Here is a 16753-nt window from a genome sequence, read left to right on the forward strand (position 1 = left end):
TTATTTTAGTGTCTGAATGGAAAATATGATAATTGAGTGTCCAAAATTTATAATTTTTTTATCTCCTGATGATATGGACTATCAAAAAATCTAATGGGACTGATTGAAACTCATGACCACTTGCGTGTCTGCTTACGTGGATCGACTAATTTTACATATAGGATGCCTGCATGCAAAAGGGATAAAATGTGTCATTTGCCCCTCTTTAATATCGCCCAAACACAATCCAACATCCCTTCTTCTCCTTTCTTGGTTAAAGGATTATTACCCACAAGTGTCATTATTTAAGTCTCTTTTTTTCTTTTTCTCTATATTCTCTAGTAATGGTTTAGGTTTGCTTTTATGTTTTCACCTCTATCTTTCTTTCTCACTTGGTAAGTGTCTCACTTGGTAAGTGTCGCGTATTCTTGTGCTTGATAGGTTGTGTCCTTGAGGTTAATGCGCTCTCTACCCCACTAAAGATTTAATGTTGGAAAAGAAGGGTCTATATCTCCTCCTCTTGTAGTGCTTGCTTTGCCCCATTTTCATGTTATCTTGCATTTGGATCTTTTCATTTCTTTTATTACAACATAAGTTTTGGATCTCTTTCTATCTTTCCCACTTTCTCAATATGAAGCCATTCTATGAGGATTTTTCATTTGGGTTTTTGATTTTGGATATGGGTTTTCAAAATAATTTGAGAAGAGAGAGGAAGAAGGAAGTGTTGGATTGTGTTTGGATATTAAAGAGGGGCAAATGAGACATTTTATTATTTTTGTTGCGTTGACATTCTACTTGTAAAATTAGTCGGTCCATGTAAGTGAACACGTAGGCATTTGTGAGTCACAATCAGTCTCATTAGATTTTTCGGTAGTCCATGTCATCAAGAGACATTAAAAAAAAAATTTTACAAGTTTGAACACTCAATTGCCACAATTTTTCATGCAGACACCAAAATAGAAAAAATGATAAGTATAGACACTAAAATTAACATTATCCCTTAATTCTACCATGTTGTATAACTGGCGGTGTTACTCTAGCTTATTGAATCTCCCAATAAATAAAAAAAGCTTAATTATAAATTGGTGTCTAAACTCTTCAAAACTTTTCAGTAGAAAACGTTTATAAACAATTGTCTGAAGCCCTAAAATATTTTTAATTAGGTGTCTCCATCCTAAAATACAAATATGATACGCGGAACTCATTCAATAATAAAAAATAAACCGTGTAGGATGACAAGTCAACTGCCACGTCAGTTCATCCCCACTCAATGAAAATGAATGCCTCGTATTGTAAATAGAGGGCTTGAAAAGTTAGGCTTCCATTAAAAAACTATGAAAAGAGGGGTTCTCTAAACACTAGCTCTCAGTTCATCTCCACTCCCCTATTTTTCTTTCTATCTCAGGCTCCTCTCTCCCATCCTCTCCTCCTCCAACGCTTCACCGAGTCATCAAGAACCCAACTTTTCTCTTTCCATCTCGATTCCTCTCCCTATTCCGTCACTGATTACAAAAATACCTTCCCTTCACCATTTAAGGCAAAAGACGCCCTCTTCTTTCGTATCATCAGTTATCTCCATGGTCTGCTTTGCTCGCCATCTTTGATCTCTCACAAATGAAAAACTAAATAAAAAATCACAAAAAGAGTAAGGAATTTCTTTAGTTGAATATTAAAAAATCAGATAATTTTTTGTTAGGGTTTGGACTTTTACAAGAGAGTTAAATTGAACCGATAGAGTTTGGGTTTTTAATTCTTTAATTTTGTTGGATTAGATTCGCTTGCTTTTTCTTCTTCATTTTAATTTCCAGAACGGTACTCTAAAATGCCGATGCATATGTCTAATAGCCATAGAAGTTAAGGAAATTACAAAATCAAGTGTAGGTACTAGTGGGCAAGTGTTAATGGAAATCGCCGATAAAGATGGCATTTTAGACAGCAGTGATGGTGGTGATTTGATTTCTGAAGCCGATGCTGAGAGATGAGAACTGAAAATGATTAAAAAGTTTGAATTGAAAAAACAAATAAAGTGAATAAATAAATTGCAATTTCTGGTGGCAAGGACTGAAGATAGTACTAGTAGATGGTATCACGGTGGCCACCAAAGGCAAAACCAGCTGGACAAGAGGAGTACACACGGAAAGTAGGCATTGATTGATGGTACTTTCAACTTTCAACATTAGGCATTACTTTTGCCACGAGAATTTGTCCATTTTGGTAATTTCATATTGCTTTGCTGATGTGCCAGTTTGAGCTGAGTTGATAGTTCACGTGGGATGTTGAGTTGGCAATTTGTGGAATCTCTATTTGCTATATCATCAATCTGGCATGCCATTTGTGCAAGAGAACTTAATTGCAATTTTTTGTCCAAATATTCAATTGCAAACATTTTCCGTTCAAATATTAAAATAAAAGATTTTTAAAATTACAGACACTTATAATATAATTAACCCATAAAAAAATATCATATAAAATTTTTTTGTTAATGAAAAATATTGAAATGCACTCATGCATTAACCATATTATGTCCAAAACATAAAAATCACCAAATTTAGATTTGGAAAAAAAAAATGCAAAAAGCAATCTGAAAAGAAATAAAAATAATAAATAATAAAATTTTATTTCTTCAAAAATAAAATAGATCTTAATTAGGCTACTAAAGCTTAATGCTATGTTTGAAAAGGGGAGGTAGAAAAATAAGAAAAAAAAAAAAAGAGAAAATTATTACTATTCAATAATTAATTACGTACCTATAATATAGACTGAAAAGTCTGATTACGGACCCGAAACCTCTTTGCAAGCTCTGCAGCTCCAGAGTGGGATTGATGATAGGATAAGGCCAAGACGCATAGTAACCTTTAGGTTAGTGACTACGTACCTAATGGTTGACCAGCAACAAAGCTGACTTGAGAGAACTGCTTAACCGGTACTTGAAAGATCTTGCACGCCAGTGCTGAATGAACTGCAGCAGAGGCAAAAGAGATAGGTCAACATCCTAAATAAGACAAGGAGTGGCCACCGATCAGTAGCCGACTTAAAGTCAAAGGAGAAGAGCAACCGACTGGGACTAGTACGTGTTGTCCATAGGCAACCTGGCCTAGCCAGTCATTCATTATTTGGGTGGGAAGGAAAATAAGAAGGAAGGAAAATGTCATTTTTATAAGCATAGTGTAAATATGTGTGTTGAAGAAGGTGAACAGCACAATGGGAGGCAACAACATCAGCATGTTTGTTTACTTCAAATTTTTTTTTATTCATTGAGAGGCTTGATTTGTCAAAATAATACTGGAAGCTACAGAATAAGGTTAGCCTTCCATGGACATATCAAATCGATAAAAACACTTGTGATCGAGAGAATTCGAACTCGAGACTTTCCATTTTTCACATAAGTACAAAGACCAACCAGACACACCTGGTTGACTTTTATTTATTTCAATTAGTCTTTTATATGACGTTCGTTGTACGTTGACTATACTTGTTATATACTCATTTTTATTTATATAATATTAAATCATAAATTTTGTTTAAATTAAAATAATATAGGTGGTTAATTTGTATTATACTTTGCCGTAAAACTACTTGCAATACTATTTATTATATACTTAATTCTATTTTTATATAATGAAGTAATTTTAGAATAAAGTTCAACCCAATCCTTAGACCTAATCATTTAGTCCATAATTTATAAATTCAGATTTTTAAAATCCTAATGGGTGCTCAAAAAGAAAATTAAGTCATCACTCAATCTTTAACCCCCTGCCCTCAGCCCCATATCAATATCTATATACAACTACAATGAAGAATAATAATAAATTATTTTTATTGCTAGGTAAAAGAAAAAAAAATGAAAAGATGATCTGAACTAATAATGAAAATCACTTTGACCATAGCGACAGTATTACTTACTCAGTGTATCAGACAAAAGAACATATGCACATACATATAAATTCTTGAAACTCTAAAAAGTGACCCAAACAGAAAATTAAAAATGTTTTTTAAACACTATTTTCTTGTAAGTTAAATAGATTTAAGATATAAGAGAAAAAAATATCAAGAAAATTAAAAATGTTTAACCATCAATAGTTCATCTATTTATTGCTAGGGAGATATAAATCTCTTACTAAATTAAAATGACAATAGTTACTAATTATTCAGTAACTAAATTGATAGTAGTTACAAATCTCTAACCCTCTGCCCTCAGCCTCAAATCAATGTTTATATACAATTATAATGAAAAATAATAATAAATTATTTTTATTGCTGGGTAAAAGAAAAGAAATAAAAAGATGATCTCAATTGATAATGAAAATCACTTTGACCATAGTGGCAGTATTACTTAGTGTATCAGACAAATGAATATATGCACATACATATAAATTCTTGAAATCCTAAAAAGTGACACAAACAAAAATATATAGTTCTAGTTTTTTTTTTTTTTTTTTTTTTTTTTTTAGTTTTCTAAACACTATTTTCTTGTAAGTTAAATAGATTTAAGATATAAAAGAAAAAAAATATCGAGAAAATTAAAAATGTTTAACTATCAATAAGTCATCTATTTATTGCAAGAAATATATAAATTTCTTACTAAATTAAAATGATAATAGTTACAAATTATTCAATAACTAAAAAAAAAATAAAAAATTATTATTAAGAATAAAACATTTTCAAAACTCACCTAAAATAACGTTTCAATGTATATAAATATATAAATATATCAATAAAATATTATATTTTAAATTAAAATTTCAATTGTTTACCGTCCCATGTTTAATCATGTAAATTCTATTTGAAAATTTACTTTTTAAAATTTATGTCCAATCAAATATGTCAAACATAAAGAACAAAAATATTAATAAAAATTTTTTTTTCTTTTTTTATCTCTCTCCTAAATAAAATATTATGTATATTTTATTTAAAAATTTATCTTTTAAAAAGTATTTCCAATCATATTATACAAACATAAAGAAAAAAGAATATTAATAAAAAATATATTTTCTTTCTTTTTTATCTATATCCTAAAAGAATTAAATATTTAATACATAAAATATAAAAAATTTTCAAATGTCTCATTATCGTATATATATTCATTAAAAATAAATTTACTAAATATAAAACTTCAAATTTTGAAATGCTTAATTATATTTACATGTATTTATTCAAAATTTTTATTTTGAATTCATTAAGAGGCCTGATGGCCGAAATAATACTGCGACCTACACAATAATCAAATTGGTAATTCACCTAACACAAAAAAAAAAAAAAAAACATTTCAATATATATAGATATATAAATATATTAATAAAATATTATTTTTTTAAATTAAAATTTTCAACTATTTACCATACTATATTTAGTTATGTAAATTCTATTTGAAAATTTACTTTTAAAAAATATATCCAATCAAATCTTACAAACATAAAGAACAAAAACATTAATAAAAATAATATATTTTTTCTTCTTTTTTATTTCTCTCCTAAATAAAATATTTTATATATTCTATTTGAAATTTTTTTTTAAAAAAAAATCTAATCATATCATATAAATATAAAGAAAAAAAAAGAATATATTTATTTATATTCAAGTTGGGGAAAAGCTGAAAAATTAAACGCTTAATACATCAGTTTAGTTTTGGAATCTCTATTTGCTATATTAGTTATTTGGTTTAGCATAGAATTTAGATATTAGACGTCTGAGGGATAGATAAGCTTGAAATTTGAACAGGAAACATGAAGTCTTTTGATATTAAAGTGTTAAAACTCAGTAGAATTTTGATATTTTTGTGTGCCAAATTTATTTAATCAGAAAAAGGTTGGTAGGCATGAGGTTAATGCTGCTAGTTAGGGGTGGCCATGGTTCCGGAACCGCCGGTTTCGGTTTCGGAACTGAACCGAAAAGTAATGGTTTCGATTACTATTTGGAACCGCACGGTTCCAGTTCCTCAACGGTTCCAAAATCGACGGTTCTAGTCAGTTTTCTGACGGTTCTGATCGATTCCGGTCGGTTTCAGACGGAACTAGAACCGTCGATTCCGACTGGAACTGGAATCGCCGATTCACGGTTCCAAAACTGGTGGAACCGGAACCGAACCGGTTTTGATTTTGGTTCCACGGGTTCAAAACCGCTGTTCTGGTTCCAAAAATCGAATTTTGGCCACCCCTACTGCTAGTTGTAAGACTATGAACCTTTTAGAGTATGTGATCATTCTAATTTTAACATGTTCAGGCATCAACATGACTAACTTTGTCGCGCCTTATCCCATAATAAGACGTGACATGTCACCCGTAATATACTTAATAAGCATTTAATTTTTATAAATACTTACTAAATATACTAAAAGGAACTTAAAACTTTTCATTCATTCATTTTATCTTGTAGAAAAGTAATTTAGTTATTATAATAAATGTAAAACTTCTTCTAGTTCTTTTACTTGTTATAATATATATATATATATATATATATATTGTACTATATACTAGCTTTGGGAGTTTATATAAACCTTAATTACATATGTCCGCTCGTGTGTGTCTATATATATATATATATATATATATATATGATTGTTCTATACATCATACAAAATTTCAAAAGAATAATATACACAATAGCTACAATAGTAGCCCATTTATCTACGATACACAAAAAGGACTTCCATATGAGCAAGATTTACTTTCCTTTTTTCTTCTTTCCTCTCCCTGTGACAGTACAGAAAATACTATCGCTAAGCAAATTGCTTAATGATTCATATATATAAAATTATATGTAAATTCACATTTTTCCAATATTAATAATAATTATAAATAAGTTTGGTATGAAAAAATGAAAATACTTTTTCATATACTCTTACTTTAAAATCAAGTTCTCTTAAAACCCAATGAAGAGTTTTAGAAGAAGGCACATTAACAATAACAATAGAAATTCTTTACTAAATATTAAGTAGCTGCCTTATATAAAAATAATAATTGAAAAGCACCAATTCAGTTTCCAGGAAACATCCATTCAAGAAACTTTACAATATCCAATTTAGTCTCAGCAATCTAAATAGACTCGATCCCAAGGGCCATCGGTGTCATATGAGTCCATCAAGACAAAACTATCTCAACCTCAATATGTGATTTTTATCTCAACAGAAGAGGGACAATTTCAACCTGAGGGAACATTATCATTTGTTTATCATTCATTTCCATATCGATCACAATATCAACTTCAACAAATGAAGTGATATTGGTCGGACAATAACCATCTATGAGACTATAAATCATTTCATATATTAAATATAATTGAAAACACATTGGGCAACAATGCATTTCCACAAATACTGCTAAAAACATTCATTCACGCACCCCTTATACTACAGATAACAATTGACCAACATTCTCCTTTGTTTCAAATAAATAGATTTTCAATTTAACTTTAAGGATCATTGAAAATTATAAGATATCAAGTCATACTTCTTTTCTTTCAAAATCCATGAAACTTTTATTTCAGTATTTCCTTTTTTTATCATAAAACACTATATGAAATTTAAGGTAAAATCAAAAACATTTTAACTTTGAACAAAGTAAGAAGTAATATTGCACTAACCTGAGTAAGAAGTAATATTGCACTAACCTAAGTTGGAAGGCCTTTTGAGCCTTACTCCTCTGCTTATTGACTTATCTTCCAATCTCTTCCTCTTAGATACTGTAGCGTGAAATTAAAATTCATATTAACTTCACACTAACTAACAAATACACATTACATTTTCAGTTCTTTGTTTTCGACTTTTTATTGATATTTAAATTCTTTATATTCTCATTCTTAGTTCACATTATATTCTATTTATATTAAGTACCCCTTTTATTATATAATTTAAACAAAGCGATTAACTAAATCTTTCATAAATTTATTTATCACTTTGAAATCAATATTTCTTTAAGCACATGTTTAAATTTATTTATTTACTTTAATATTTAAAATAAATCATTAGATTTGCTTAAATCCATTTATTAAACCACTTAGCCAAACTTGACTTTCATTTAGCAATCATATTTTACTTTTCAAACCAATTTAGTAATTAACCATTTAGATTCCATTTAAAACAAGTAGTCATCCCGTTTACTAAAATCAAATGTATATATTTACTTATTTATTTTACCAAATAAATTTAATAAGGTTTTGCAATAAAAATCCCTAAATTTCTTTACTTCGTTTTTTTATTCTCAAAATATCACTTAAAATTCCATTTTCAAATACTTTATTAAATTTGATCAAATACAAATCAAATTTTACATTTACTTAACTAATTTATTCGTTTTCAATGTTTCACAATTACAATATCAATATTTATTCTATATTTGATTAACTCATTAGTAACTTCACTGTCTTAATTTTAAATTTGCATAATTAACAAGTTCTTGTCATCTATAATTTATGATTCATAATTTGCTAATTTCACTGAAATTAATTGTTCTATCAATTTCACACAACTAACTTAATTATTTTAATCAAACTAATCTACTTCAATAACAATAATTTCCAACTTCCAATTACACTGAAATTTAGCGAACTGAATTTAAACAACTGAATCGTAAATATATACCCTTTGCAATTTTGGGTTTCGGAATCGGGTTCAGTGCGAGAAGCCGGTATTTCTGCCCCCCCGAGGGTCTCGCCGGAGACTCGTCGGCAAGTCGCCGGGTTGTCGCCGGCGCCGCCTTGCTCGGTGGCCGGATATTTCAAACAACCCAGAAATGCACGTTTTTTTACATCTTTTTGCTCCGTTTCATTAGGAGATCTCCGATCTCATGTCCGATTAACGAGATGGGTATCTCAGAGGCCGGAAATGGTGATAAATCACCGGAGAAAGGATTTGCTACAGTGACAGAAGCTTCAAGCTCTTTTCCCTCAAAATCGACCCAGCTTCAGTTCAAATCAAAGCCATAATCTTCTTCCTCGCGTTGAATAGATGTTTTTAGTGTCCTTAAAGACCGGGAATGGTGGCCGTTGGTCGGAGAACGAAGGAAAAAAGAGAAGGAACAAATGGCGAGAGAGACGCTGGGCCCCTTCTTTTTTTTATCGTTTCCTTTATGTCTTTTCTTCTTTTCTCTTGTCCTTTATGTCTTTTCTTCTTTTCTCTTGTCCTTTTTGTCTTTTTCTTCTTTTCTCTTTTTCTTTATGTCTTTTCTTCTTTTCTCTTTTTCTTTTCTTTATTTTCTTTTAATTACCTTTTCATATATTTATTTTAAACATAAAATAAATTTTAATAATTATATAAATTTACCCTTTTTTTTAATACATGAATACTAATAGTTGTCAAAATAATTCCAGTAATTATCGATCATAATTACTTTGATCAGTATTTACTATCAATTATTTTCCATTATACTTTAATAAGTGAATGATTATGACTATTAATAAATACTATTTAAAACTATTTAAATACTCTATAAATAGAGAAAATTTAAATTAAATTATTTTATTCTATTTCTCACTTTGACAATAATTATTAATAATTTAAATAAATATTAATAGTTATTGACAAAACCATAATCAAACGATTTAATTAATTATTTCTTGTAATTTTCTCGGGTACTGAGAAATCAAAATGTTACAATAGGTGTAAACGCAAAATTAATTATTTTCTTTGAAAATCTTGCCTGGTTTATAAATTAAAAAATACCAAATGACTCTATATATAAATTCACTAAAAATTTATGACATTTTATTAAAAAAATGAAATTTATAGTGTTACAAGATAGATTTTAAAAAATTTAAAATTTTATATTTTTTTTATCAAAATTCAAGTATTAAATAATAAATTCAGCCAAAACCAAATCTTATCCTTTTAACTTTTTAATGGAAAAAAAAAAAAGAAAAAAAGAAAGGAAGAAGTTATATTCACTTTTTGTACTCTATTAGGTATTTCTTTTTTGTTACACTATTGCAAATTAATAATTACATATAAATTATGTTTTTGGTGTTTAGATGCTTGTCTTGTCCTCTCTGCAACCCCCAAAAATTACATAATTGCATTTATATACCAATTAATTTCTATAATAATGCCCTAAATAATGCTCTTAATCATAGTAAAAATTGCCTAAAGCTAATATAAAATAATAAAATAAATATCAACTGTACATTTGAAATATAGTTTTTACATATATTAATGACATATCTAAAAAATCTTCTAAAAAAATAATATCTAAAAATATTAAATAACATGTTAAAAAATGGGATTAATTTATAAATAAATTAAAATATAAACCATTCTTCTTGGTGGTTTCCTACTGTGGCGATCCTTGAAGCCAAACTATACTTCACCTAAAACCTTGCAAGTTTCAAACTTTCCTGTCTTTTCCAGGTTTCACTCACAAGTCACAAGAAAATGGCAGAAGGAGTAGTATTTGGCATTGCAGATGAAATTATTACGAAGTTGGATTCTGAAGCCATACAGGAACTATCCCAATTGCGGGGTTTCAAAGATGAGATGGAGATGCTGAAGGCTATATTGCATAGAATCAAAGCTGTTGTTCTTGATGCGGAGGAGAGGTCCTCACGTGATACGCAAATTAAAGCTTGGCTTGAAATGCTCAAATCAGCAGTTTTCAGCGTAGATGACATGTTGGATGATTTCTACACCGAGGCTTTAAGGAGGCAATCATTGACTGGCAATAGAATTGGGAAGGAGTTACTCCTTTTCTTTTCACATTCAAATCGTCTTTTTTATGGTCTCAAAATGATTCGTAAGGTTAAACGTATTAAACGTAGGCTGTGTGATATTGCCGAAAGTAGTGAAAGGTTTCATTTAGAAACACGGCTTTCTGAGACAGGAATCGTGTCTAGGCAAGGGAAGCAAAGTCTCTCCTCTTTGCCTGAAAGAATTATTGGCAGAGATACTGATATGATTAAAATTATTGAATTTTTGCTGCGTTCTGATTATGAAGAAGATTTGACAATCATTTCAATTACTGGAGTTGCTGGATTGGGAAAGACAACGTTAGCTCAATATGCATACAATGATGAGAAAGTTAACACACATTTTGAGCTAAAACTATGGATTTCTGTTTCTGATAATTTTGATGTAAAACTCATAGTTGAAAGTATTCTAGAAAAAATGACTAATGAGAGACATAAGAACTTCCAGATGGATATCTTGACAGCACTCCTCCGCGAGAAAATTAGTAGGAAGAAGTATTTAATTGTTCTGGATGATGTATGGAATGAAGATACTGAGAAATGGCTCTACTTAAAAGGTTTGTTATTAGGTGGTGCAAAAGGAAGTAAGATAATGATAACAACACGACTTAAGAAGGTTGCAGAGATAGCACACTCAATTTTAGTTCATGAATTACGGCCATTATCTGAAAATGAGTCGTGGTTGTTTCTCAAACAAATGGCATTGGAGCAAGGGCTAGAGCTAAGCTTGAACTTGGAGGCAATTGGAAAGGAGATTGTAAGAAAATGTGAAGGAATTCCTCTCGCCATAAGAACAATGGGGGATTTATTACTTTCTAAAAATACAGAAGCTGAGTGGCAATCTTTCAAAGAAAATGAACTGTCAAGAATGGGTGACAGTGATATCTTACCAGCTCTGAGGATGAGTTACGATAATCTCCCATTTTATTTGAAATACTGTTTTGCCTATTGTAGTATATTTCCAGCGGACTATAAAATTGATGTGGAAATGTTGATACATCTTTGGATGGCACAAGAATATGTTGAAGCATCAGATCTAAATCAAAGTCTTGAAAATATTGGCTTTGAATATTTTATGGATCTCCTTAATAGGTTTTTCTTTCAAGAAGTTGAAAAGGAGAGATGGGGTACTGTAAAAACTTGCAGAATGCATGATTTAATGCATGATTTAGCAACACTAGTTGCTGGGAAAGAGAGCATTACTTTATCAGTGTCACATAGTGGATTTTTAAGTGAAAGAGCTCGACATGTATCAGTTGTTTTTGATGATGACATTGTATGGGATTCACTTGCTAGGTTCGGAGGAAGCATGGTACGAACACTCCTTTTTCTTAGCAAGCGGAGTTCAGAATTTGTAGAAGAACAACTTCATGGAATCTTCTCCAAATTTAAAAATTTACGAGCGTTATATCTGCATGACCAAGGAATTGAAATGGTCCCACATTCCATTTGTAGGCTGAAGCATTTAAGATATCTTGACCTTTCTCATAATAGAGTCTTGGATAGGCTCCCTATTTCAATTGGTAGGTTACATAACTTACAAGTGCTGAACTTGGTGTTTTGTTATGGGCTTAGGGAATTGCCAAATTCAATAATTAGGTTACAGAACTTATATGTACTGAAATTAGATTATTGTACGAAGCTTGAAAAATTGCCCCAAGACATCAAAAAATTGGTCAATCTCAGGCATCTTGGCCTTTATGGATGCCATGGCTTGACTCATATTCCCGGCGGAATTGCCCAGTTGACCTTGCTTGAGAAACTGTCAAGATTCGTGGCGGTTAAAGATAATTCTGCCTCCATGCGGAGCAGCAGACTTTCTGAATTACAAGGCTTGAACAATTTGGGAGGCATTCTAGAAATAGTAAATTTGAAATATGTGAAGAGTGCTGAATGTCGTATTGCCAATTTGAGAGAAAAGCAACACCTTCAGGTCTTAATTTTACAGTGGATCCCATTTGGCCAACATGGTTATGATCTTAGCGGTGATGATATTGATAATGAAGAAATGGTATTAGAGGGGCTCAGACCACATCAGAACTTGAAAGAGCTAGTCTTGTATGCATACGGTGGAGTGAGATCTCCAAGTTGGCTTGCTTCTATCACAAATTTGGAGAGCATTACTTTCAAAAATTGCCCGAGAATAACCATGATGTCCAAAAATGAGAATGATAATGTGCAATGGCAAGGACTTAAAAACCTTCGTTCTGTTGAACTTAAAGAACTTCCAGAATTGGCATCTCTCCCAGAAGGCCTTCAATATGTTATCACCCTGCAACGTCTAACAATAGGAGGGTGTCCTAAGCTGATATCTTTGCCAGATTGGATTGCCAACCTCACTGCATTACAACATTTAGATATCTCTGATTGTCCCCAACTGTCAGATATATGCAGAAACAAGGGTGAGGGTTGGCCCAATATTGCTCACATCCCAAATATTGTGGTTTGACAACAATATGGTTCAACAAAATGGCTGCTTCAAACTGTCATTCGAATTTAGAGATATCCCTTTTTTAACAGGTGTGCAATTATCGCCTCTTGGAACTCCTCTCTCTTTCCTTTTCATTTTTTTTTCCTTCTCTGTGGAAATTATTTTTTCAATGTGTTTATACTATGAGGTCGCAAGTCTAAGCATAGTCATATTGCATGGCTACCAACATCTTGCAATACCCTCTAAACACCCATAAGAGTTGGTCAAAGAGGTTGAATGCGAGAATTTGTCTGGTTGTCATGATGAGGTCAACATAAGTTAAGCTCATTTTAAAGAGTTAACTTCTATTTCATTTTTTCCCCCTAATTTGTCATTAATTCTCTTTGAGCAACTGTTGCTGCTCAGTTTTTCGAATTTATGAAAAGCTTTATCAACTAAGGCAGTTTAGTATATTGTTGATTAACTAAGGCAGTTTAGTAACAGTAAACGAGATCTCAAGCGTTATGTTTGTTCATTCGCATATGCTTTCTAAATACCCATTAGCTCCAATAGATTGTGTGGTAGAACACATTAGTTGGCCATATTTTCTCTTCCATTTTCTGGATAAATGCTTTTCCCGTTATCAACTTAAAAAGAAATGTTTGGATTTGGGTTTCATCTATTAGTTCAATCTTTAAACAAATATGCAGATAGACTACTAGTAGTTCTTCAGGTTATGCTTCTTTCCATCTCAATCATTTGTGGATCAGTCGGTTACCTATTGCTACTTATTGTTTTCAGGTATTCAAAAGGTTTATTAAGCTTAACCATGGGTTTACGTAAACAAGGTTAGATTTGATGAACTAAGTTTCTTACTCAGTTGCTTTCCAAAAAGGCAAAAGATTTGAATAAATTATGCCCTGTATCATTATTAAATTTGCTTTGATAATTCTTTTTTGTTTTCTTTTGGGCTGAATACTCATTCTGAGTCTGAACATTTTTGTGAATGAAATGAATTGAAAATTACAAAGATGATATAATTAACTTCATTTTGTTTTGATATTTCAGAAAAATGAGAATCTAGAGTTTCTGCCAAATGGTTCCAGATTACATTATCTTCTCACATTCCTCAAGAAGCTGTTGGTTACGAGGAGCTTGATCTACTGCAGCATGCAACATTGCTTTGTTTTCTTGTTAGTGTATAATGCTTGTTCAGCCATGGAGGAAATTCAACCTGCAGCATCCGACAATAGCTGAGACTGTTGACTATTTTGTGGATGGTTTTACTAGAGTAGAGAGGACATATAACCAGCTTGGTTATTTTCCCTTTTGTCCTACAATTAAGAGGAGTCAGCAAGGTAAGTTCTTAACACTCTTTCAACTCACAAACCAACACCGTTTTGCATTTTTTTTTTTTTTTTTTTGTGAACATTCTTATACAGTATGATGCATTAATTGCATAGAATCCGTTTTGTGTTCCTTCTATGTTATATTCACTCAACTAGGATCTTGTCACCGGCATGTTAACAATAAAGTCTGATTCAAAAACTAAAGCTTTTGTTTTACCACGATTCTTTCCTCAACCTGTTGTTGCTGAAAATTGTGAGATTATTAAAAGGGAGATTTGACCTTAGACTCGTCAGAGAGAGTCTTTCAATTTATCAACTTAGCCTCTATTTGTTTCCGTAGAATAACTAGCATAAAAATAGTTTCCACAATTTTTCATTGTTTGAGGCGTTTAGGAAATTAAGTCAATGGAAAATATTTTTCTAGTCAAAAGAAAATTAAGTCATTTTTAAAGAAAATAACTTCTCATTCTCAAGAGCGTAAAATATTTTCTGGACTTTAACAAACTTATTATAACCTTATAATTTATATATATATTTTTTAATTTTTTAATAATCAGTAGTTAACTACCACCACTCACCTTCACTACCAGCGACCACCACAGGCCTCTACCACCGTTGTCAACCACCACCGGTCGCTGACGACTTTCATAATTTACTATTTTTTTGCATTAATCTCATATTTAATAATAAAATTTTTAAAATACGAAATTATTATTATTATTATTATTACTATTATTTTTATGGTCTTATAAGTTAAAAATTTTAATATTTTTAACTAATTTTTAATATTGCAACCAAACAACGAAAAATGTAAGTTATTTTCTGAAAACAAATGGAGTCTTAGTTGAAAATAATTCTACTTGTTTTACTTATGACCTGCAATTTATAGAGGAATATAAGTTCTCGTTAAAGTAATTTTCCTAGAAGTAGATCTCCTACCACAGTAAAATAGGAAACTACTAAATAGTAGACATCTTACCAATCAAAAAACTTCTAGATTGAGAAAACTGCAAACTGCTGTAATTGCATATCATAAAACCTTTGTACTTAATGTCACAAGTTTTGTTCCAAATTTTATGACCAGATGCATCTAGTGCCATTTATCTTTGTTTTTTTTTCATATGTTTTGATATATAACCTTGAAATTTGCTATTATATTGACAAATTTTATTTACAGCACGAATTTATTTGTGAAAAGTTAATGAAGTATTTGTAATTGCATATTGTAATTGTACTTGTCAGACTGCTGGTTGAAAGGCTTGGATTATGGAAGATGGAAGGATAAAAACAGCGGTGAGGATGATTAAATCTACTCGCATCCCAGAGTGCTCTTCAGGCGGAAGGATTTCATTTTTTGCAATTCAGGCGGGGAGAAGTCAGACTTCTTTTTTTTTTTTTTTTTTTTTTTGGTTTTTATCGTGTATACTCTGTTTATATAATCAAATACTATGTTTTCTTGGTATTTATAACCCAATGTGTCGAATGGGCTTTTACCTTAAATTCTATCCCCTGTTCTTTTCTTTGTTCTTTTATTTTATTTTATTTTTTTTGTCATTTATAATATTTTCCTTTTCAAATCCATTTTTAAATTTCCATTAAAAAACTTCCATACAAATTTTTGACCAAGTATAGACACGCTTCAATTCTTTGACCTTTTGATTATAATATTAAGTTTTTGAAAATAATAGTAATACTTAATTCTATAACACACACACACACTCTCTCTCTCTCTCACCTCATGAACAACCTTTTCCTAACCCTTGGACTTTTATATAACATAAGAAATCTGGAGGATTAAAGATTGTTTTATCTTTAATTCATCTCATGAGAATCAAAATGCACAAAATGTAGCAAAATCTTGTCAAGAATCAATTAATTCTCATTAGTTTAAACCACAAAAATGCTTTTAATTATCTGATGATTTGTTGCAAAAACAACCCAAAATGATCTTTGTAGCCTGAGCACCCTCATTTTGAAATTTAGACTAAAATGACAAATTGGACTAAAATGACATAATGGTAGGACCCATTCTTAACTTTTGGTTAATTGCAAAGCTTACCATTTTAATTTTGTATAAGCAGCTTGCTGGTAATTTATCTGTTTTTATTTCTATCTGCTGTTCTCATCTAAGCATAAGTTTCCATTTCTAATGCAGGGAGCTTATATGGGTTATTTTGCTTTGCAGGAAGAGTTTGTCATCTTACCATAGTTTTTTCCTCATCACTTGTTCAAGAATTTAACAACTCTTTCTCATCTAGAAAGAGGTTGAAAGTTTCATATTTTGAGCATCAGGAACTAGATTTGCATAACTTTATCGATGCTGCATCAATTCAGTTGAGCACAA

General features: G+C 30.7%; 1 protein-coding gene and 1 long non-coding RNA gene across 3 annotated transcripts; one reads left to right on the forward strand and one right to left on the reverse strand.

Moving 5' to 3' along the window:
- Positions 1–6068: 6068 nt before the first annotated feature.
- On the reverse strand, positions 6069–9085 carry LOC105628742 (uncharacterized). The gene is made up of 3 exons (XR_002283696.3): positions 8555–9085; positions 7558–7656; positions 6069–6668 (listed from the first exon to the last, which is right to left on the reverse strand). It is a non-coding gene; the product is annotated as an uncharacterized LOC105628742 (long non-coding RNA).
- Positions 9086–10110: 1025 nt separating this feature from the next.
- On the forward strand, positions 10111–15909 carry LOC105628830 (putative disease resistance protein RGA1). Of its 2 annotated transcripts, XM_089722642.1 has the most exons (4): positions 10111–13170; positions 13862–13908; positions 14129–14418; positions 15652–15909. In XM_089722642.1, the coding sequence occupies exon 1, from the start codon at positions 10340–10342 to the stop codon at positions 13097–13099; it is 2760 nt and encodes a 919-aa protein (XP_089578768.1). In that variant the 5' UTR covers positions 10111–10339; the 3' UTR covers positions 13100–13170; positions 13862–13908; positions 14129–14418; positions 15652–15909. The 2 variants fall into 2 exon arrangements, with proteins under 2 accessions (XP_089578768.1, XP_012065703.1); XM_012210313.4 differs by lacking the exon at positions 13862–13908.
- Positions 15910–16753: the final 844 nt, after the last annotated feature.

Source organism: Jatropha curcas, chromosome 6 (assembly GCF_041381405.1).
Source record: "Jatropha curcas cultivar XTBG-Jc1 chromosome 6, XTBG_Jcur_1.0, whole genome shotgun sequence".
In the NCBI taxonomy this organism is placed as follows: Eukaryota; Viridiplantae; Streptophyta; class Magnoliopsida; order Malpighiales; family Euphorbiaceae; genus Jatropha; species Jatropha curcas.